General features: G+C 38.8%; 2 protein-coding genes across 2 annotated transcripts; one reads left to right on the top strand and one right to left on the bottom strand.

Annotated features, from left to right (window-relative positions):
• The first annotated feature begins 267 nt into the window (after window positions 1–267).
• On the top strand, window positions 268–16,027 carry EXOSC9 (exosome component 9). Its single transcript, XM_003271339.4, has 12 exons — window positions 268–467; window positions 804–898; window positions 1,647–1,766; window positions 1,888–1,990; window positions 3,541–3,678; window positions 6,735–6,817; window positions 9,164–9,296; window positions 10,764–10,852; window positions 12,386–12,532; window positions 13,019–13,200; window positions 15,474–15,552; window positions 15,881–16,027. The coding sequence occupies exons 1-12, from the start codon at window positions 402–404 to the stop codon at window positions 15,963–15,965; spliced, it is 1,320 nt and encodes a 439-aa protein (XP_003271387.1). The 5' UTR covers window positions 268–401; the 3' UTR covers window positions 15,966–16,027.
• Window positions 15,549–23,026, bottom strand: CCNA2 (cyclin A2). Its single transcript, XM_012507783.2, has 8 exons — window positions 22,524–23,026; window positions 21,496–21,736; window positions 20,068–20,180; window positions 19,631–19,854; window positions 18,461–18,668; window positions 17,892–18,005; window positions 17,138–17,271; window positions 15,549–16,778 (listed from the first exon to the last, which is right to left on the bottom strand). Exons 1-8 carry the CDS (start codon window positions 22,734–22,736, stop codon window positions 16,730–16,732), a joined length of 1,296 nt encoding a protein of 431 aa, XP_012363237.1. The 5' UTR covers window positions 22,737–23,026; the 3' UTR covers window positions 15,549–16,729.
• Window positions 23,027–23,044: the final 18 nt, after the last annotated feature.

The raw sequence follows: 23,044 nt of genomic DNA, 5'->3' as shown, positions 1-23,044 counted from the left end.
CTCATCTGTGAAATTGCAATACTATCTGTCTAGTCTCCACACCGCGAGAGGACTGAGCAAAGGGTGAAGTGTGAGAGCGGTCTACTGATATTAATTTCTATCACTCTCATGGTTATTTTAAGTATCCTTTTCTCCTCCACACTTTATGAGAAAAAAAACGGAACTTCACGTTCAGAAACAGCCTCCCAAAGCCGCAATGGCTTCTCGCAGCCCGTGGGCCTGCCCCAATCACGCTTTGAGTCTGCGCAGTAGCGACAACCCAAGCCATTTCCCATTTTCTGCCGCCGCGCCTTGATGACGTAATTTTCCTGCGCCTCGGGACGAGCAGCGCCGCGCAAAGAAAAGTCGCGTTCCGTTTTTCCCGCCGATTCTGGTGACTGTGGGGCCGGTGACCCAACACCATGAAGGAAACGCCACTCTCAAACTGCGAACGCCGCTTCCTACTCCGTGCCATCGAAGAGAAGAAGGTATGGTTTGGTGCCCGCAGAATTGCGCACTGCGTGGGCGCTCGGGTCTCAAGGTGTGGACTCATAGCTGGCCCGCCTGGGCCCGGGGAGCCACTAGGGGAACGGCCGGCACGTTCACCCCATCCCTCAGGCTTTATTTATTTTTTTTCGACAGGTTCTTTTCAAGGCTCCAGTCACCCCAGCAGTTGTCCATGCAGTAGTTTCAACTTTCCTGTATGGGTGGGGTGGTTAGGATTCCACTTTCCCCCAAGTGCTTAGCCCAGAGCCAGACAAAAAGTAGTTGCTTAAGAAGTACTTATTGAAGGAATAAATTAATGAATGAATTTGTGCTTACAGCGGCTGGATGGCAGACAAACCTATGATTATAGGAACATCAGGATCTCATTTGGAACAGATTACGGATGCTGCATTGTGGAACTTGGAAAAACAAGGTAACAGAATTTAAATGAGATACACATTCAGAAGGGAGAAGTTTTAAAAAAGACCTTATTGACTCGGTTGTTTATAAAGCAGCTAAGAAGTCTGGACAGTATTCTTTGTTTAGCAGACAAAAATAAGTATTTTTTTATGCAAGATTTTTTGATTTTGTGATCACATGAACTTTTTAATCATAAACGTATTTTCTGTCACGTATCACATAGTTCTTTCTGACTTCTATAAATCGTATAGACAACCAGTAGTGATCATATCGAATTTGTTTCTCACACTAATGTAGAGATCTTGAGCATCTTGTCATTAAGTGTACATCCTGCTTTCTTTTTCCTGAGTGACATGAAAATTAGGTTTTCAAATATTCGTTTGAAAGTTGTGAGGCTATTTGGTCACATAATGGTGGTGAACTATGCCATGTGAAAACCCTTAAGAAATCTCAAGTTTTCATGCCATCTTGTATCAATAAATACTTGCTTTAGAGGTAAAGGTCACTTGATTTTTTAGAACAGTCTGTGGAATAGTAAACATTGTAATAGGAAGAGAGGTGTTTTTTCTGTCGTGTTTTTAGTTCTACCAATTTATGTTTTATTTCTGTGTATATTATACTTTATGTATTTTTACCTCCTATGATTTATTTGGCTGAGTATGATATTATTCACATTAAGATTGAAACTTGTTATCTGTTTCAGTTTTTTGTTTTGGAAGGAGAGTCTATTTAGTTAATACTTTGTAACTTTATCTTTGCAGAGTTCTTGGACAGGTTTCCTGTGAACTTGTGTCTCCAAAACTCAATCGGGCAACAGAAGGCATTCTTTTTTTTAACCTTGAACTCTCTCAGATGGCCGCTCCAGCTTTCGAACCTGGCAGGTATTTAAATCTTTTTCTTAAGCTGCTTTAGTCGTAGGAGAACCTAACAGCAGTGAGCTTTTGTTTTAATACCTGGGGTTATATTTCATGACATTAGCCCATTCCTATTTTCTTATTATAGGCAGTCAGATCTCTTGGTGAAGTTGAATCGACTCTTGGAAAGATGTCTAAGAAATTCGAAGTGTATAGACACTGAATCTCTCTGTGTTGTTGCTGGTGAAAAGGTGGGGAATATGCCCATAATTCTTAATCTTAGGATGAATACTGTCGATCATGGATCCCGGTATCTATGCTTTTATTCTCAGGACGTTAGTTAACTCTAACTCAGTTTTGTACTGGTTCACTTCAGATGTTCTTGAGTGATACCCTTAGAACTTTGTGCTACCTCTCTCTCTCTGAAGGGACAAAAAGCATTATCTTAAAAGGGTGAAAATAGCAACTTAGATTTTTGTGTAAAAATATTTTGTTCAAAGAACTTGTGGCTTTTTCATATAATCTCTCATCTTATGTTTTCTACATGAGTTCGTAGAAGCAGGTAGTTTTCCTTTTTCATGCAGAACTCAAGAACAGATGAAATCCTTCATTGGGATAGGTTTTTCGATTTACACAGGGCCACACCATGGCAGTGGCAGGGATAACTTTGAAAATCTTAATCCCAACAAATTGTGCTGCATTAGGATATTAGAATTTTATTCTCTTTTTTTGTTTGTTTTTGAGACAGAGTCTCCCTCTGTTGCTCAGGCTGGAGTGCAGTGGTGCAATCTCAGCTCACTTTAACCTTTGCCCCCGCTGTTCAAGCGATTCTCCCAGTCAGCTTTCCGAGCAGCTGGAACTACAGGCGCCTGCCACCACGCCCGGCTAATTTTTGTATTTTTAGTAGAGACAGGGTTTCACCAGCAGGCTGATCTTGAACTCCAGACTTCAAGTGATACACCTGCCTTGGCTTCCCAAAGTGCTGGGATTACAGGCGTGAGCTACTGTGCCTGGCCAGAATTTGATTCTTGATTAGGGTATTTTGACAAGCATTTTTATCCCAAAGAAGTCATTTCGCTTTCCATATTCCATACCTAAGTATAATACTTCCTATTTGCATTACCTGTAAGATTATTAAAAATACCACAAAACCTAAAAGTTTAATTTTTTTTTAATTTTTGAAAAATTTCATGATTTTCTCTGAGGGTCAGGGTGACACTGTCATCCCGGCAGGAGTACAGTGGTGTCATTATAGCTCACTGTAATCTTAAACTCCTGGGCTCAAGAGATCCTCTCTCCTTAGCCTCCCGAATAGCTAGGACTATAGGTGCATGCCACTCCACCCAGCTAACAAAAAAACTTTTTTTTTTTTTTTGTAGAGATAGGGTCTTGCTGTGTTGCCCAGGCTGGTCTCGAACTCCTAGGCTCAAGCAATTCTGCCACCTTGACCTCCCAAAATGCTGGGATTACAGGTATAAGCCACTGTGCCTGGCCTAGAGTTTGTGGTTTTTAACAGACATGATAAAAATGTAATTAGATTTGAGGTTAGGAAAATCTTAGTGTTAAATGTTAGAGTGGTTCTATTTATTTAAACTATGTGTTCTGTTGTTAAATGACTCACATAGTATTTCAGAGGTTTGGCTTAAATTTTCTAAAATATATTTTTTGTTGACAAAGTAGAAGGAGTAACTGCATGTTTTAACAGCAAGAAACAATAATTTGTACAAATGTTACTTTTCCTGATAAATAGCCACCGGTTGTAATCAGTTAGGATTTATTTTTATTTTAAATTCACTATCAGGTTTGGCAAATACGTGTAGACCTACATTTATTAAATCATGATGGAAATATTATTGATGCTGCCAGCATTGCTGCAATCGTGTCCTTATGTCACTTCCGAAGACCTGATGTCTCTGTCCAAGGAGATGAAGTAACACTGGTAAGCTCGTATGTGAACCAGGATCCTTGATATGAATGAATGAGGAGGGTCCTAAATGTGCAGGCAACTTGTTTTTAGTGAAGTTATGTTGTAGATGGCAATTGGGTAGGTTCTAAAAATTTGTAAGACTAAAACTGCATATGGTCAAAATTGCCCTGGAAATCTCTTAACAGTTCCTCTATTGAAACATTTGTCAGTAAGAACATACCCTAGCCTGGTTTTCCAGAATAGAATTAGATGACTATTTTGGATTGAACATTAGATGAAGTGGTTGACTTCCGTTTAGGGGCCATATGTGTGAAAAATACGTGAATCTCAGCATGGTGAGATGCTTACCTGCAGGAGGCATGCAATAGCTGAAAAGCACTGAGGAATCAGCAGATTCATATTTGTCTCCAGGACTTTTGTTTATTAGGCAAAGAGATGACAAAAGTCCATCAGAAATACCTGGAGGGCTTGTTAAAACATATTGCCAGACTCTACTCCCGAAGTAAAACAGGGCTAGGACTTAAGATTTTGTACTTCTAACTTTGAGTTCTTAGGTAATACTGATGTTGCTGGTCCAGGGAGCACATTTTGAAAACCATTGACCTACGTTGTCTTTATCTTTTGTTCTGAGTATGTCAGTTTTGATTTATATAAATTACATGCTAGAATAATGAAAGTGCACTATAGTTGTAGTTTGAATCCTGAAGTTGCAAAAAGATACATCAGATGCCCAGATTTTCTAAGCAATGATTCATAATTTTGATTTTAGGCAGTAGACTGAAGCAGAACCATTAAAAAGTAAGAAATAACAGTAGAGATAATATTAACAGTAGAGATAATATTCTTTTAGAGGAGGGAGTTTATATAAGGAAGTGAAAAAAAGTAGAAAGCGATTACTACACTTGAAAAATCAATTAAAGAATACTGTGGTGTTATTGCTAGTGGGAATGTAAAATGGTACAGCCATGTTGGAAAAGTTTGGCAGCTTAAGTTTTAAGTGTAGACAGCATTCTATATTCAGAAAAATAGCAATAGAAGAAAATACTCTTTTTTTTTTTTTTTTTGAGACTGGGTCTCACTCCATTGTCCAGGCTGGGGTGCAGTGGCGTGATCTTAGCTCACTGTAACCTCTGCCTCCTGGACTTAAGCAATCCTCCCACCTCAGTCTCCTGAGTAGCGGGGACTACAGGTATGTGCCACCTGCTTGACTAATTTTTTGTATCCTTTGTAGAGATATGGTTTCACCAAATTGCCCAGGCTGGTCTCAAACTCCTGGGCTCAAGTGATCCTCCCACCTTGGCCTCCCAAAGTGTTGGGATTACAGGCATGAGCCATCATGCCCAGCTGAAAACACTCTCTTATATGTACATCTTTCAGCAGGTTTGACCTTGCAATTTTTTTTTTTCTTTTGAGACAAAGTTTCACTCTTGTTGCCCAGGCTGGAGTACAATGGCGTGATCTCGGCTCACTGCAGCTGCCGCCTCCCGGGTTCAAGCGATTCTCCTGCCTCAGCCTCCCAAGTAGCTGCGATTACAGGCATGTGCAACCACGCCTGGCTAATTTTGTATTTTTACAAAGGGTTTCTCCATGTTGGTCAGGCTGGTCTCGAACTCCCAACCTCGCCCACATCGGCCTTCCAAAGTGCTGGGATTACAGACGTGAGCCGCCTACCCGGGCCGACCTTATAATAAAACAAATTGCAATGGCTTAAAATTAGAAAAAAAAAAAATTTCAACAATTCCATGCCTAAGAATCTACAGGAGGAATAAGAGCTTATTATGTTCAGAGACTTGAATGCAAATGTTCATAGCATCATTTATTAGCCAGAAACTGGAAACAATCCAAATGTCCAGCTGGTGAATAGATAAACAAAATGTCATCTATACAAATAATGGAATACTGTTCAGTAATGAAAAGAACTACTGATAAATGCTGCAAGGTGCATGAAACATGCTAAGTTGAAAGAAGCCAGGTGCAAAACATTACAATTTTTTTTTCCATTTATGTAGAATGCTCAGAAAGTCAGATTTATAGAGACAGAAATAAGATAGATCAGTGATTCCTTGGGGCTAGGGTGGGAGTACACCAGACTTCTACGGACTACAGACAGATTCAAAGGCATTTTGGGGAGTAATGGAAATGTTAAAAAACTAGATTGTGGGCCGGGCGCGGTGGCTCACGCTTGTAATCCCAGCACTTTGGGAGGCTGAGGCGGGCGGATCACGAGGTCAGGAGATTGAGACCATGGTGAAACCCCGTCTCTATTGAAAATACAAAAAATTAGCCGGGCATGATGGCGGGCGCCTGTAGTCCCAGCTACTCGGAGAGGCTGAGGCAGGAGAATGGTGTGAACCTGGGAAGCGGAGCTTGCAGTGAGCCGAGATTGCGCCACTGCACTCCAGCCTGGGCGACAGAGTGAGACTCCGTCTCAAAAAAAAAAAAAAAAAGAAACTAGATTGTGGTGATGGGTCCGTGAATGTATCCATAACTATACATTTACTAAAAATTGAATCATATACTTAAAATGAGTGGATTTTGGCTGGGCGTGGTGGCTCACACCTGTAATTCCAGCACATTGGGAGGCCAAGGTGGGTAGATCACCTGAGGTCGGGAGTTCGAGACCAGCCTGACCAACATGGAGAAACCCCATCTCTACTAAAAATACAAAATTAGCCGGGCGTGGTGGCACATGCCTGTAATCCCAGCTACTTGGGAGGCTGACACAGGACAATCGCATGAGCCCAGGAGGCGGAGGTTGCAGTGAGCTGAGATCGCGCCATTGCACTCCAGCCTGGGCAACAAGAGTGAAACTTCGTCTCCAAAAAAAAAGAGTGGATTTTATGGGATGTAAATTATGTGTCAGTAAATTTTTGAAAAAGCTTTTTGAAAAAGTTGTACAGTTTGAGGAACATGAGTGGCAAAATCTGGTAATTATTAATATAAAAGAAGTTATTTGGGTACTCAAAGGAATAAAGGAACTTCATTTTTTAGTATTTGATGTGCAAGATGATTTTTTTGGATGTTCGTAACTTAGTGACTGTAATTATTAAACATTTCTTTTGAAACAGTATACACCTGAAGAGCGTGATCCTGTACCATTAAGTATCCACCACATGCCCATTTGTGTCAGTTTTGCCTTTTTCCAGCAAGGGTAAGCCTCGCCTTATTATGGGCCAAAATTACAAATGCAGCTAGGAATTTTATTGCTCTACTCAAGTATGTCATGTTAATATTAAACAAACACTTCCCTTAATATTAAAGCACCTTATATTTCCTTTCTTTCTTTGTAAGGGCATTAGTTGGCAAAGAGCTTTCTCAATAGAAGTAACAAAACTCTTATACTATGATGAAGATACTTCCCAACATTTTTCTTTTCATGGCATACTTACAAACTTAGGAATTTACTATGGCATGGTAGTGTTTTATGTTTCCTAAGGATGTACAGGGGTTAAGAGAATTACATGCTAGGCTCTAATTTGGGACAGTGGGGTGAGAATTACTGTGGGTTACTGGAAGATAGGGGACTTTGGAGCATATTAGATGGAGTAGTTCTAGGAGTTGGTTACAAGGGGGGATGGTTCACAAACTGGAAGAAAAAAATCCAATGTTCTTCAGTTTTCTAGCATTTTCTTTACTTAACTGCTAAATCCTGTGGCAGAAAACTTGGAGTTTTTCAGGTCCATTTAATGGTGCTTTCAAATGAAAACTTGAGCCTTAAATTCCTTTAGAAACAAGGGAAGATAAAAATATTTCACACAGTGTTGTGCACAAGGACTAGAGAAAAACTTTCAAGTTTTAGTGATTGTAAGTGTAGAGTTTTATCAGAGGAAAATGGGCCAGCATTGTCCAGTAGAAATAAAATGTGAACCATATATATAATTTTCTTATTTTCCTTTTTTTTTTTTTTTGAGATGAGGTCTGGCTTTGTTGCCCAAGTTGGAGTACAGCAGCGCGATTTTTGCTCATTACAACCTCTGCTTTCTGGGCTCAAGGAGTTCTTCAGCCGCAGCCTTCTGAGTAGTTGAGACTACAGGCATGCACCACCATGCCTCGCTAATTTTTGTATTTTTTTGTAAAAAAGAGGTTTTGCCATATTGCCCAGGCTGGTCTGGAACTCCTGAGTTCAAAAGTGATCTAGCTACCTCAGCCTCCCAAAATGCTGGATTACAGGGATGAGCCACCATGCCTGGCTGTTTCTTTTTCTTTTCTTTTCTTTTTTTTTTTTTTTAAAGACAAGGTCTCCCTCTGTCACCCAGGCTTGAGTGCAGTGGCGTGAGCATGTTTTATTGCAGCCTCAACCTCTCAGGCTCAAGTGATTCTCCTGCCTCAGCCTCCTGAGTAGCTGGGATCACAGGTGCACACCATGCCCAGCTAATTTCTTTATTTTTTGTAGAGATGGGATTTCACTATGTTGCCCAGGATGGTCTGAAGCTCCTGGGCTCAAGTGATCCGCCCATCTCCACCTCCCAAAGTGCTGGGATTGTAGGCTTGAGCCACCATGCGCAGGCTTTGTTACTTTTTAAATTCTTTTTTATTTTTTTGTGACAGGGTCTCACTCTCACCCAGGCTGGAGTGCAGTGGTGTGATTATAGCTCACTGCAGCCTCCAACTTCTGAGCTCAAGTGATCCTCCCACCTCAACCTTCCAAGTAGCTGAAACTATAGGTGTGTGGCATACCCAGCTAATTAAAAAAATTTTTTTTTGTAGAGACAGGGTCTCCCTTTGTTGCCCAGGCTGGTCCCAAACTCATGAGTTCAAGTGATCCTGCAGTCTTGACCTCCCAAAGTGCTGGGATTACAAGCATGAGCCACCATGCCTGGCCTCATATGTGTAATTTAAAATTTTCCAGTAGTCACATTAAAAAGGTAAAATTAATTTTTATATATTTTAATTAATATGTTTTCATGTTAATGAAATAAAATGATTAATGAAATAATCAGTATTTTGATAATTACTCATGAGTCTACATTCTTTTGTTTCCACTAAGTCTCTGAAATCCACTATTTTACATATTCTGATTACATTTCAAGGGCTCAGTAACCACTGATGACTATTGGCGAATGTACCAGACAGGGCAGAAATAGACAGTATTTTTTTCATGAGCCATTAGCAGAACGCAGTAGAACTTTGGAGTACAGGACATTAGGGCAACTTTAGGGTTAACCAAATTAACATTATCTAAGTTTTTATTAATGAGCCAGAAGTCACTTAATCAAAGAGATAGCATTAGGTTTAGATTATATATCATTTAAGTAAATCCAACCTGAACTTAATGTGATTTCATTGTAATAACTAGAGATACCCACTTAGCATTCATTTGTGTTCATAAACACAATAATTTTCTTGTCTCTTTCCCCATTTCAGTGACCCAAATCCATAGGCTCAGACCTTTATTCTCTGTTGACTTTATTGATGCCATCTTTTAAAAATTCGTTACCCAGAAGATGGTAAGCATTCAGTCTCAGATTTATTCAGGTCCGTTTAACATTCATTTCAGAACATATTTATTGGTGGATCCCAATGAACGAGAAGAACGTGTGATGGATGGCTTGCTGGTGATTGCCATGAACAAACATCGAGAGATTTGTACTATCCAGTCCAGTGGTGGGATAATGCTACTAAAAGATCAAGTTAGTGCTTTGATTAATGTCCCGTTAATAATAGGTTGCTTCTCTTTAGATGCTTTTTCTTTTAACAAAAATCCAATGGGGATACTTCCAGTGATTGATTCTAGGATGTGTTAGAATCTGGTTTCAGTACTGTCACTATTAAATACATTCTGTTGACTGGTGGCTATGAGGTATCCTCCTCCTTCCTACCTTGGTGCTCCCATGTCTGGCCTGCTAGAGTCTGACCCTTCCATCTAGAAGCAGGGTCTAGTGAAGAAAAAGATTTATATCCCTATTAAAAAAAAAAAAAGTGGCTAGGCATGTCGGCTCACGCCTGTAATCCCAGCACTTTGGGAGACCATGGCTGGTGGATCACTTGAGGTCAGGAGTTCAAAACCAGCCTGGCCAACATGGGGAAACCCATCTCTACTAAAAATACAAAATTAGCTGGGTGTGGTGGCTGGCGCATGCCTGTAATCCCAGCTACTTGGGAGGCTGAGGCAGGAGAACGCTTGAATCTGGGAGGCAGAGGTTGCAGTGAGCTGAGATCATGCCATTGCACTCCAGTCTGGGCAACAAGAGCAAAATTCCGCCTGAAAAAATAAAAAATAAAATAAATAAATAAATATTAGCCGAGCTTGGTGGTGCATGCCTGTGGTCCCGGCCACTTGGGAGGCTGAGGTGGGAGGATTGCTTGAGCCCAGGAGGTGGAGGTTGAGTGAGCTGAGATCGTGTCACTGCATTCCAGCCTGGGCTACGGAATGAGACCCTGTCTCAAAAGCAAATAAAAATTTTTAAACATCCAATAGTAGACATTATGTAAAAAGATAGTTTTACTTTTACTTTTAGAACTACAATTGACAGTAGTTCTGAAACCCAGCTGTATATCAGATTCACATGGGAGCTTTTAGAAAATAGATCTCCATATAGCATACAGTGTAGGTGATTAAAAGCTGCTTTAGTTTGAATTCTAGTTCTGCCCCCGTACTAGCTGATCTTGGGCAAAAGATTTTATATCTTTGGGTCTCACTTTCTTTATCTGTAAAATAGGGAATGATGTTATTGCCAACACCTTGTTGTTATAAGGATATAAATAGATAAATTGCACAGTGTCTAGCACACATTAAGTGTGCAATAAATGTTGGTTTCTGGTATCATCATCATCTTTACCAGCATCACAAGTACTATCCCGATTACCCACAGAGAAAGGAAGTTAGTGCATCCTGGAGCATGTTTGTGTCTGTGGCCTCTTCCATGGTATCTTTTATACTGTTGTGTAAGAAAGTTTTTATGTCTGTTCCCTTAATGTGATAGTCCTTCACATATCTTAAAACAACTTTGACATCTTGCCTTAATCTGTGTTTACATTGTATTCATGTTTGGAAAAGTCAGGCTTAAATTATAAAGGTAGAAAAATTTCATGGTTTTAGTTTCGTTAGAGAAAACCATTTATTGTCTTTAAACAACAGAATTCACTTTTATAAATAGGTTCTGAGATGCAGTAAAATCGCTGGTGTGAAAGTAGCAGAAATTACAGAGCTAATATTGAAAGCTTTGGAGAATGACCAAAAAGTAAGGTAAGTAACTTTTCCAGAACTAAATGGTCTTTTATTTTCATTTTTTAAATTTTTATTATTTTTTTTTTAGTATAGGCAAGCTTTATTATGCATGAACTTGATTTCACATACGAAGTTAGAATGGCAATTTCACTTAAAATTGACTCATTAAAAAGTGTAAATACCATGGTATAGATATGTTATCCAAAACTCCAAAAGGTAGTGAAACTGGTAACAGATATTGCTACTCATCTTTGGACGGATACAATAAAAGTATTAATGAATCTGGTTCCCAGACAAGTATGTGTCACTTGCTCCTGTGCCTTAGGGAGGAGAGGATATTACAACACAAGCATTATTGATGCAGTGACTTGTGGATAGTTGCTCCTTATTAACACTGCTAAAATTAGGTTCACGTTTTTTACTTTGTGTGGGAGCTGGTGATTCTTGTCCTTTTGTTTTATGAGGGATATCTTTCAAAGTGTTGGCATCAAACCCACTTATTGCAAAATGCATCACAGATGGGAATTTAAGTCTGGGTCAAGTCCAGAATTCCAAAACAATAAAGAGGAAAGACCCGCCTAAGAGCAAGAGGTCCTTCATTGCTCCAGACTCCAAGACACAACACAGGGAACAGGAAATGGCCCTAAATGGTCTTTTAATATATTTTTTTCTCTTAAGGATCTTCCTTGAACAAGGGCAACCATATAAATTTCACACTTGATCTTTCCTATTTGTTATTCTCGAGTATACGACTTAGTGTGTTTTTAGAAAATTGGATTTATTATATTTTCTGCAATTTAAATATAACCTATATTGAAAAATCATGTAAGATTTTTGTTTTTTGAGATGAAGTCTCACTCTGTCGCCTAGGCTATAGTGCATTTGTGCAATCCCAGCTCACTGTAGCCTCCGCCTCATGGCTTCAAGTGATTCTCCTGCCTCAGCCTCCCAAATAGCTGAGATTACAGATGCATACCACCATGCCCGGCTAATTTTTATATTTTTAGTAGGGATGGGGTTTCGCCGTGTTGGCCAGGCCGGTCTCAAACTCCTGACCTCAGGTGATCCACCCCCCCGGGCCTCCCAAAATATTAGGATTACAGGTGTGAACCACCGTGCCTGGAGACATAAGATTTTTCTTTAGCAGTTAACATTTTCTTAGGATAAAAATAATCTAGTAACTCAAATTAATGGAAGGAAACAGGTTGATTTCCATCTCTACCTCTTACTGTGCTATCTTAAGCAAGATACATAACCCAGCATTTCAGTGTCCTCTTCTATAATATGGGATATTAACACTACCTGGTAGGGCTGATTTGAGGGTTAGAGAATAGTATATTTTAAGCACCTAGCACATGGTCTAATAAATGATTATGCTAACTATTTATTGTTGTTAGGCATAATAAATTGGTGAGAGAGTTAGATAAACTCTCTTCCAATATTTTTCATCCACCAAAGGATAAAATAATAGTTTTTTTTCCCTTCCTGTCTTCTATCCAATCTGTTACCTTCCTCCCCCTTCCTTCCTACCAAAAAAAACCCCACATACAGGAAAGAAGGTGGAAAGTTTGGTTTTGCAGAGTCTATAGCAAATCAAAGGATCACAGCATTTAAAATGGAAAAGGCCCCTATTGATACCTCGGATGTAGAAGAAAAAGCAGAAGAAATCATTGCTGAAGCAGAACCTCCTTCAGAAGTGTATCTTTATTTGGTGGCTTTTGCAGTAACAAGATTCATAACACTTGGCATTATAATATTAGGCTATATGAAGGATGTGTATACTGAAATTAGTTTTTGTAAACACTAGTTTGTTAGAGAAAACACTTAAAATACAAGATAGAGATGTGAGTCATATTCTGTTGATGGTATAACATTCAGCTTCTCTTCAGTTAGCCTGGAAAAAACAGATTTTGTTTTAAGGACCAATTTAATTTAGTACTATAACTAAAATGTTGAGAATCTGTCTCTTCACATTTCTTATTAATTGCATCCATAAAATCTTGCCTGAGTTTTTTTTCTTCTTCATTGTTCAGCCATCCATAGTGTAGCTATATTAAGTTTTTTTTCCCCTAGGAACTTGAGGCAAACTTGAATCAATCTTACAAGAAGAAAACTTTCATTCTCATCTTCAGCAGTCCATCAAATAGCAATGTTTTTGTTACCCAGTTTTCTTAACTTGTTAAGTGTTTCTACACCTGTGCTATGGACTCCTGGAACTGCCCAAATTGGAGAGGGAGTAGAAAACTCCTGGGGTGATCTTGAAGACTCTGAGAAGGAAGATGATGAAGGTGGGGGTGATGAAGCTATCATTCTTGATAGTATAAAAATGGACACTGGAGTAGAAGTCTCTGATATTGGAAGCCAAGGTAGGTGACATTTTATGGCACACTTATTACTATATATTACATATATAGTATTACCATATAGTTATATATATAATAATGCATAAGTGTATATATTATCACTATATATAGTAATATATAGCATATTAGCTATATAAAGGTGTATACTAGATAACATACAGGATACTATATAGAGAGAATATAGATATGTAGTGTTATATATAGGGATGTAAGTATTGCATTTTTAGAGGGGCTAAATATTGTGATTTAAATTTCAACTAAATTATTGTGGCTAACTGCAATACTAATGCTACTTTCTAAAAGAATATGCATATCTTTGTAGAGTAGTGGTACACTTCGGCATAAAATGATAGTGATATTTTTAATTAAAAAAATTTTTTTTCGTGTGTGTAAGGAAATGAGTTTCTTGAAGATCTTACTCCTCCGTGCTGTCTTTTTTTTGTAGTTTCTAGACTGAAACAAACAGCCCATCCCATATCATAACATATAATACTGTCTAAATAAAACTTTCTATGATGATAGAAACATTAAGTATTTACACTGGTATAGCAGCCACTAGCCCCACGTGGCTATTGAACGCTTGAAATGTGGCTTGTGTTACTGAGAACTGAATTTTAAATTTTACTTAATACAAAATTAAGCAGCCACATGTGGCTAGTGGCTACCATACTAGACATCGCAGTATTAGAACATAAAAAAATTCTGTAAGTGACTAGAATACTGGTCGTCCTAGACGTTTCTTGCATTCTGAAAGCCATAGAACTGAAGAAGTTGTTTTTATGTATGCTTATTTCTACTTTAAAAAAAAAGCAAATTCTTGCTGGTCTACTAGAATGACTTATTTTCTTACGTGGTAAGAACAGAAATCCTACAAGGAACTGGGAGCTAGGCTGGCAGGGAAAATTGAAGGTGATATGTTTAGTAGGAATGTAATGCAAATACTTCTGTTTTCAAAGAGAGAAAGTATTGCTTATGAACATTACCAGAGCTTGGGCTTTTTGTTTTTTTACTTAAGTAAATAGGTAAGGAAAAAATTTCCCATTGATTGGGACCCTTACTCAAATTTCCCAGTGGTTACTTCTATTTGGTATTATTCTTCCAGAGCTTGTTCCAGGTATTTATTTACTCTGTGCAGTGATGTAAGCTAATGCTGCATAGACTTGTATAGCATTGAATATAACTAGTTGGTTTAACAATTCTCTTATTGTTGAAGACGTAAGTTGTTTCCATTTTTTCCACTGTTAACAATATCCTTGCACTTGCATATACCTCTTATGTTTGTTTAGTGTATTCTTCTAACAGTGAATAATATTTTCAACTGAATATAATGAAGGTGGACCTAAGAATTGGAAAAATGGAGCAGGTACAGCCTTCCTAAAGCATGTGAAGAAAGGGAGAAACTAATTGAAAACTAAAAATACAAATAATTGATATGGGTTAATTCACATTTTATGTATATCATTAACTAATGATCAGGAGAAAAATGGGCAAAATACATGGAGCAGTTCTCAAAGTATACAATGGCCAGTAATATTTTTCATGGTCAGCCCTGATAGTAATACAAATAAAATCCAAAGAAAAATGACATTGCATTTTTTGTTACTGTATTTTGGGCAGTATTAAAAACACCAGCAATGCCAAAGGTATATGGGAAATGGGTTCTTTTATTTCTTGGAATGTAAACTGGAACTATTTCTGGAGGAATAGAGTAGCACAAACAATTCACTTGTCTCTACAAAAGATGCCATGTAGATTTCCCCCTAGCTTTTCTATTATGACATGTACCAAATTGTCACACCGTTCAAGCACCTGTAGGAAATAAGAGTTTAAAGAAACAAATGTTACAGATGAGTTCTAGAGTGCTCTAAGAAGCTGATTTAAAGAGAAGAGTAAGCCTCCACCAGAGTTTTATTTTTGTTTATTTATTTATTTTTTGGGATGGAGTCTTGCTCTGTCACCCAGACTGGAGTGCAGTGGCACTGCAACCTCCACCTCCCTGGGTTCAAGTGATTCTCATGCCTCGCCATGCCTGGCTAATTTTTCTATTTTTAATAGAGATGGGGTTTCACCATGTTGGCCAGACTGGACTCGAGTTCCTGACCTCAGGTGATCCACCTGCCTCAGCCTACCAAAATGTGGGTATTAAAAGTGTGAGCCACCACGCCCAGCCCCAGAAATAAGAGTTTTAGAACGTCTGATAGAAATAAACTCATGTAGAAATAAATTTTGCAAGAGATTGCTTAACTTTTTTTTTTTTTTTTAATAAAAAAACAAAGATGCTCCCATAATACTGTCAGATAGTGAAGAAGAAGAAATGATCATTTTGGAACCAGACAAGACTCCAAAGAAAATAAGGTAACAAATTTCTGGTTTATTTCAAATGTATACATATACCCAACACTTCTAGAGGTTTGCTGTCTGGTTTTACTCTCATCTTGCCACATGACTATAAACAAAAAGACATCCCTTTTTCATCAGGGATCCATCTGTTCTGTGATTTCTTTGCCTTGTGATTTATAAAAATTAGGACCTAAATCTATAATATAAACTCTTTGGATGCCAGTCTTACTCATAGCTGACACATTTTATATCCTATTGGAAAACTAAGAAATGCCTCTTATTTCAATAATCCAAAACTTAACAAGCACACTCTTAGTAAATTCTTACTTTGCTTTATTCACAGAACACAGACCACCAGTGCAAAACAAGAAAAAGCACCAAATAAAAAGCCAGTGAAAAGAAGAAAAAAGAAGAGAGCTGCCAATTAAAGCTAACAGTTGTATATTTGTATATATAACTATTAAAAGGGATATTTATTCCATTCTAAGAACCCTGGGTATTTTTTATTCACAAATCCATTATAAAATCTAGCAGGATTTTAAACATAGTTTTTTGGTTTTAATGTTGTGCTTTAAAATAATAAATCTTCTGGAGCATTTCTCGTCTGTTAATTTGCATATAAGCTTCCCACACTCTTCCGTTCCCAACCTCTGTTGAGTTTACCTCGCAAAACCTAAACAAACAGTTTTACAAAGAGCGAAAAAGTCTGGGGATCTCTATCTATCTCTGAATACTGTATTCAGATCTGCTTAGATTATGCCCAAATCAGTAAATTGATCCAGTTGCTTAGGAAAATGAATGTCAGAATTTGAGGGTCTGTTTTCCTAAACCTACTTTAATTTTAGAGGAAGGCTTTTCACTTCCCATTATATAGTAAACCAAGTAAACTTTTCTAAGCAAAATCCTGAAGAAGTTAAATTTGACTTGCAAAGTTTTCCAAATCAATTTATTATCCTAACAGCTGGCATCATTAATACTTTAACAAAACCACTTAAAATTAGCCAACTATCTAAGATACATATACAAAAGATATACAAATTAAAACCATTTAAAAAGTAATAGATACCATAATTTGTACTTGGCCATAACTTCTGTATTCAGAAATGATTGTAAAAACCTAAGTTAAAAACTGTACACCATATACTTTGAGTGATTTACATCTTAGAAAACAAAGGCAGTCTTTCATTGTTTGTTACAGATTTAGTGTCTCTGGTGGGTTGAGGAGAGAAACACCATGATACCTGTAAGTAGGAAAAAACAAAAAGCACTTTTAGTAAAAACTCACTGGGTAAAGGAGATCATGGAATAATGTTTGTACTCATGTATTGGGAACTAAAAAATGCTAATTCTGTCTGACCGACTTGATGGTTTTAGAAACACTGTCTGGTCCCTGCAACACACATGCATGCCCCCTTCCTTCTTTCTTCTCCCCCAGACCCAGGGCAGAAAGCCTGAACTACAACCTTCTTCAAACACATAACCAATTTAGAGAACAGCTTCTCAAGGAGGCTATGGCAGATTCATGAATGAAGTTAAAATGTCAAAGATCTCTGAACCATAATCTAGAAAAGTAAGCTTCAATACCCAAGTTAATTCTTACTTTGAATGTTTGTACTTTTCTCTTATTGACTGTTGTGCATGCTGTGGTGCTTTGAGGTAGGTCTGGTGAAGGTCCATGAGACAAGGCTTAAGACTTTCCAGGGTATATCCAGTCTTTCGTATTAATGATTCAGGCTACAGGGAAAGGAATAGAGAACCCCTGAGTTTTGCTTTTAGTAACAGACACCAAACACAGTAAATAGTTGGCATTAAGCTTATGTTAAATTCCAGTACTAATCTAACTTTTCCAACTACTAGTTTTCTCAGGCCATTATTCCATCTCTTGATCCATTTTTTACTATTTTCCCTGCCAGCAACAGGTCAGATGCTTTTAAAAAAGCTCACTTTTCAATCCAAGTTACAACTAAGCTTACTACCTAACGAACACTGTTCAACAGGTAACATGCCTTAAACAGTATATAATCATCCCTCAGTGTACATGAGGGATTGGTTCCAGGACCCTTCCCAAATATAGCCAAATCTACATATTCAAGTCCTGCACTCACCCTTCCATATATATGGGTTGTGAATCCCCTGAATACTGTAGTTTCAGTCCACATTTGATTGGGAAAAAATCCATGTGTAAGTGGACTCACACAGTTCAAACCTGTGCTTTTCAAAGGTCAACTGTATATATTTGAAGTTTTTCCAAGTAAGAACATCTAGGCAACCCTCAGTTTTGTAGGACAATTATTATTTAATCTGGCACAGGCATTTCAGTCACAAGATAGGTGTGTGAAGACCGTAATACATACCCAGCTTTGTCCCGTGACTGTGTAGAGTGCTAAATGAAAGGCAGCTCCAGCAATAACTGATGGCAAATACTTTAGGTATGGGTCAGCATCTATCAAACTTAATTCTCCCAAAAACTGGAATAAAAAATACTTATGATCACAAGAGCATTTAGAATTCAAATGTCAAACCTCTGCCTTCTAATCTAATTTTTTCCTGCCTTTGATAATGGCTCTGTAGCAACTCTAGAAAAAATATTTCACAGCCTCATCTTTAAACATATCAATCATTTTAGTGTTCTGTTCCATCCTCATCCTGTATTTTCCCTCCTTTATTAACTTTTAAAAAACAACTCTTCTGACTACCCATCCCCAAGATGTCATCCTTAGACCTCTGCTTCTAGTGCTTTCCTGATAGATTATCTTTTGCCAGCAGTAGGCTTTCTTCCATACTGCAACATTAACCTCCCTCTGAATACTAAATGTCTTCACCACTGCTGTACAAAGGAACTAGGTTCCTGTACAAAGGAATTAGGGCTTACCCCTAATTATTACCTAAGAATTGCCATTCAACAAAATGAAAGTTAACTCACCATTGCTAAACTTTCAACTTTGCAGTTTGCAGGTTGCTGATGCAGAAAGTATTGGGTAAGAAACTGATGTACTGTTGGAGCAGCTAAGTCAAAAGTAAGGACTTTCAAAACTAGATGCTCCATTCTCAGAACTTGTTTCTTGGTGTAGGTATCATCTGTAATGTACACAAACTCTGCTACTTCTGGGGGGTATATTTCTTCAAACTTTCTACAATGAAAAAAGTTTTAAGTAATCAGTCCTAAAAGAGAAGCAAGCTTCCTTATCCCAATTCTGAAATCCCATTAGCAGAATATGGAATGAATCCAAAATCCACACCAACTGCATTTCCAGACACTTGATCATCATTTCTAGTAGAGACTGGATAGCTAATTGCTAATTAAAAGGTCCAAATCAATAAAGGACTTTTGAGATATTTTCCCCAGTTCAGTCAAAGGAAGTAAATGAAAGGCATGAGACTTCTCAAGATGGGAACAATGCCAGAGTTCACCAAGTACCTGAAAATTTAGGAAATACAAGTCTTAGGAAAACATGTTTCATGTTTTCATTTTTAGATTTAGTTTTTCTTTCTTTTTTTTCTTTTTTTTGAGACAGAGTCTTGCTCTGTCACCCAGGCCAGAGTGCAGTGGTGCAATCTTAGCTCACTGCAACCTCCACCTCCGGGGTTCAAGCGATTCTCCTGCCTCAGCCTCCCTAGTAGCTGAGATTACAGGCATGCGTCAACATGCCCAGCTAATTTTTGTATTTTTAGTAGAGACGGGGTATCGCCATGATGGCCAGGCTGGTCTCGAACTCCTGACCTCAAGTGATCCACCTGCCTTGGCCTCCCAAAGTGCTGGGATTACAGACGTGAGCCACCGCACCCAGCCTTTACTTCTTAATAAAAGAGACACTGCTTATATGCCAGAAAGTAATATTGGAAGGAAAATGTTTTAAAATTTGTAACCTAGTATACTATATCATGTTCAAGGAATCCAGTTGGGGGGAAATTAGTGTTCTACATTAGAACACAGTTTCATCCTCCTCCACTGCCCCAAGCCCCACCACATTGCCATCCCTAAAGTAGTCACTGACTCTCTGCCTGGTGTATGTTAAAAGGTCACCATTAAAAAACAATTTCTTCCCTAGACAAAAGATCGTGATCACTTTTAAACAAACCAAGGTAGACTTACGAGGCTAACAGCATAGCAGCAGTGCCCACAAGCTGAAGCTTTCCTCTCAGTACTGACATGGAAGAAAGGAACCTATCAATGTAGTTCACAGCCAAATGAAGGGTCTCATTCTGTAGTTTATATTCTTCTCCTACTTCAACTAACCAGTCCACGAGGATAGCTCTCATACTGTTAGTGATGTCTGGCTGTTTCTTCATGTAACCCACTTTAGGTTTACATTTAACCTATTGAGAAAATTATTTATAGTGTTAAAATTATTATAGTGTAAAAATTGCAATTAGATTATTTTACCATTAATTAAGAGAGGCTACATGCTATAAATTTAACTGTAGCATTAGAATAATTCATTAGTTTAAAAATTTAAACATTATCCTCTCAATTTCATTTAGCCACATTTAACAAATACATTATACAAACTGGATTCAGAGAACCTTTACCTCCATTTCCCTAAGGTATGTGTGAATATCCTCATGGTAGTCTGGTACTTCATTAACACTCACTGGCTTTTCATCTTCTAATACAATTGACATGTCCATAGTATGTGGTGACTCTGGGACAATTCAAAAGATATGATTAAATTAATTGTTTGTCTATTTAGTTTAATAGCTAAAAATGACTGCCATGGAAGGAATCTCATATTAACAAAGCACTTATTTCATCAAGCTAAAAAGAGCTTCTCATGACAAAATATGTAGAATATTTTACCCTAGTCTCAGTATCTCTGTACATAGAGCTTTGGAATGATTTTAGTTAATGAGGGGGGAAAAAAAGAAACATATTGGTAGGCCCCTAACAGGAAAATGAGAATCAGGTATTATCTTAAAGTATCCATCTTCCACAACAGAAAGGAGCAAATGGCATGGTGGTTCTGTTAGGACAGAACACTTAAAATCCAAGTTTTGAGATAATATCTAAGATTTGCCCTAAGAGAAACTGCAGATCCCAGAGTCTGACATATATAAAGCCCAAGTAGGCAATAGCTAGAATCAGTTAAATGGCCTCCATTAACAAGTGTTATTAAGAAATTAGGTTTGTTATGGGCAAATGGATTAACACTATAAATAATTTATTTTTTGTAGTATAAATTATTTTGAAGCAAAGAGTATCATCCATTATTCCTCTCACTTCAAAGATCACCTTGAGATTAAACATTTTCTGCAAAATTTTGATAAAAACACACAAATTATAATTTCCAAAGGACTTTTCCTGCTCACCCCTCCTTCCTCACAATCAATACAACTAAAACTAAAACGAGATTGGATTTAGTGAGCTGTCCAGTGACTCAATATCCCTAGGGCAAAGAAACAGTACAAACTGCAAAGAGCTGTTTACAGCAGCTACTTTAATATATGAGTAAGGGTAAACAGCCATGGTACAACCATTTACTTGGAGGAAAAGTGTCACTTTCTGGTATCAGATGATAATCCAGACTGGTTTTATAGAAACAAAATTATAAAACTGGAAGAGATGTTATGTAATCACAATATTTAAGACTGCATCTTCAAATAGCACTCTCTAAGTGATATATAAGAAGTGAGTTAAATAAAACTGAAATCTATTCTCCCAACCAAGAACACATTTATGGGATCAGATTAAAATAAGCATTTAAGATCTAATTATAATTAGATTGATGTGACTGGCAGTGAACCTGAAAGAGCACTGGATTAGGATCTTTTTAGTATGTCACCAGGTCAAGTGTTAGCTGTGAGATCTGAGATAAGTCACATCCTTTCTAAGCCTTGTTACATTAAACCTAACTCACTGTAGTCAAAATGACTACATAAGACATCTTAAAATGCAAATCATTAATATAATCTAATAATTATAATTACCGTAATTCCATACAGATTTTCCTTAAAACTTACCAAAACTACCATCCATTGGATAATCAAGAGGGACCAATGGTTTTCTGGGTCCAGGTAAACTAATGGCTGAATTAAAAGCCAGGGCATCTTCACGCTCTGTTTTTTGAGATTCAGCTGGCTTCTGAGTCTCTTTTTCTGCTTCATCCACATGAATGGTGAACGCAGGCTGTTTACTGTTTGCTTTCCAAGGAGGCACGGTGACATGCTCATCATTTACAGGAAGATCCTTAAGGGGTGCAACCTAAAAAAAAAAATTAATAACCGGCTTTGAGCCTACTAAATAGAGTTTTGCATTCTTTCTCTTACGGGTGTTGGCCTTTACTTTTTCTCCCAAATACTCTATCAGGAATTAAACTTTCTGGGACAAAGAAGAGTTTGAGTATTCAAAAGAGAAGGGATGTTCCCATTTGTCACAGGCATTCCCACAAAGGCTATCAATAGATAACACTAGGTGGAATTATGTAAAACTAATCAGGGCCACAAGAAGGGTGGGGTGGCAGGCCAATACATGACAAGTTTAGGAAAGACATGGCAAAAAAAGTGTTGGTTCACCACTGTCGCCCGAGGGTGGAGCAACAGAGCAAATCCGGCTAAAATGGCGGAATTTGCCAAAAGCAAAGTATTTCGTACACCCTTTTCTAAAGTAGAGGTCATCTCTTTCATCTCTTAACCGTGAGGAGGATATGGGTCAGAGTCCTACAGCAGTGCCTGGGGTTTAAAAGTGGAGAGAAAGGCGCGGAGCTGAGCGAAGACTACACGTTTTAGAGCTTGGTTTGACCCCATTATGTACAGGCAGATGCCCCCTAAACAGAGCAGACAGGCAGCATACACAGTGTTGGCGGGGTCCTGATGCTAATAATGGGAAAATTCCTACTGTGGCATCCCACACACCAGCACCAAGTGCACTCCAGACCCTGGCCCCCTTCCAAAAGCCCAGGACATGCCTTCTCGCCACTCTTTCCTGCCTGCTAAGCCAATGCCAAACCTTGCTCGACCCACCCTCTTGCAGCTATCCCGCATCCCTTTACCCGTCTCGTCTTCGGCCTCTGCTGCTGCGCTAGACCCCGCGGGTTCCCGGCCTTCAAAACCGCCAACGCGGCCCGGGTCCGCGGTTGCTGGACGGGCGCTGCCTTTTCCGGGTTGATATTCTCCTGGTCCTCTTGGAGCGCCGTCTGCTGCAATGCTAGCAGTGCCGAGCCCGCCTCGCGGGTCGCACGCCCCGGCGCCGAGTTGCCCAACATCACTGCTCCCGGGAGTGGACGGGGGATCAGCCTGCGGCGCCAAGCAGCGTGCACTCTGCCCAGCCGACCACTCGCACCGACCCGGCCAAAGAATAGTCGTAGTCGCCGGTCGCAGCCCACGCCAGCCTACCAGCCCTCCCGCTCGCTCACCCAGCTCGAGACCACGCAGGGCCGAGGAGGTTGCGAAAGGCGTAGGCAGGCACTGCCCAGTGTGGCGGGCCAAAGACGCCCAGAGATGTAGCGAGCAGCGCGCCGGAGCGGCGGCTGTTCTTGCAGTTCAAGTATCCCGCGACTATTGAAATGGACCA

This window comes from Nomascus leucogenys, chromosome 7b, assembly GCF_006542625.1.
Source record: "Nomascus leucogenys isolate Asia chromosome 7b, Asia_NLE_v1, whole genome shotgun sequence".
NCBI classification, from domain to species: domain Eukaryota; kingdom Metazoa; phylum Chordata; class Mammalia; order Primates; family Hylobatidae; genus Nomascus; species Nomascus leucogenys.
Note: the sequence above shows the minus strand (reverse complement) of the source record. Positions and strands in the feature narration are given on the sequence as shown.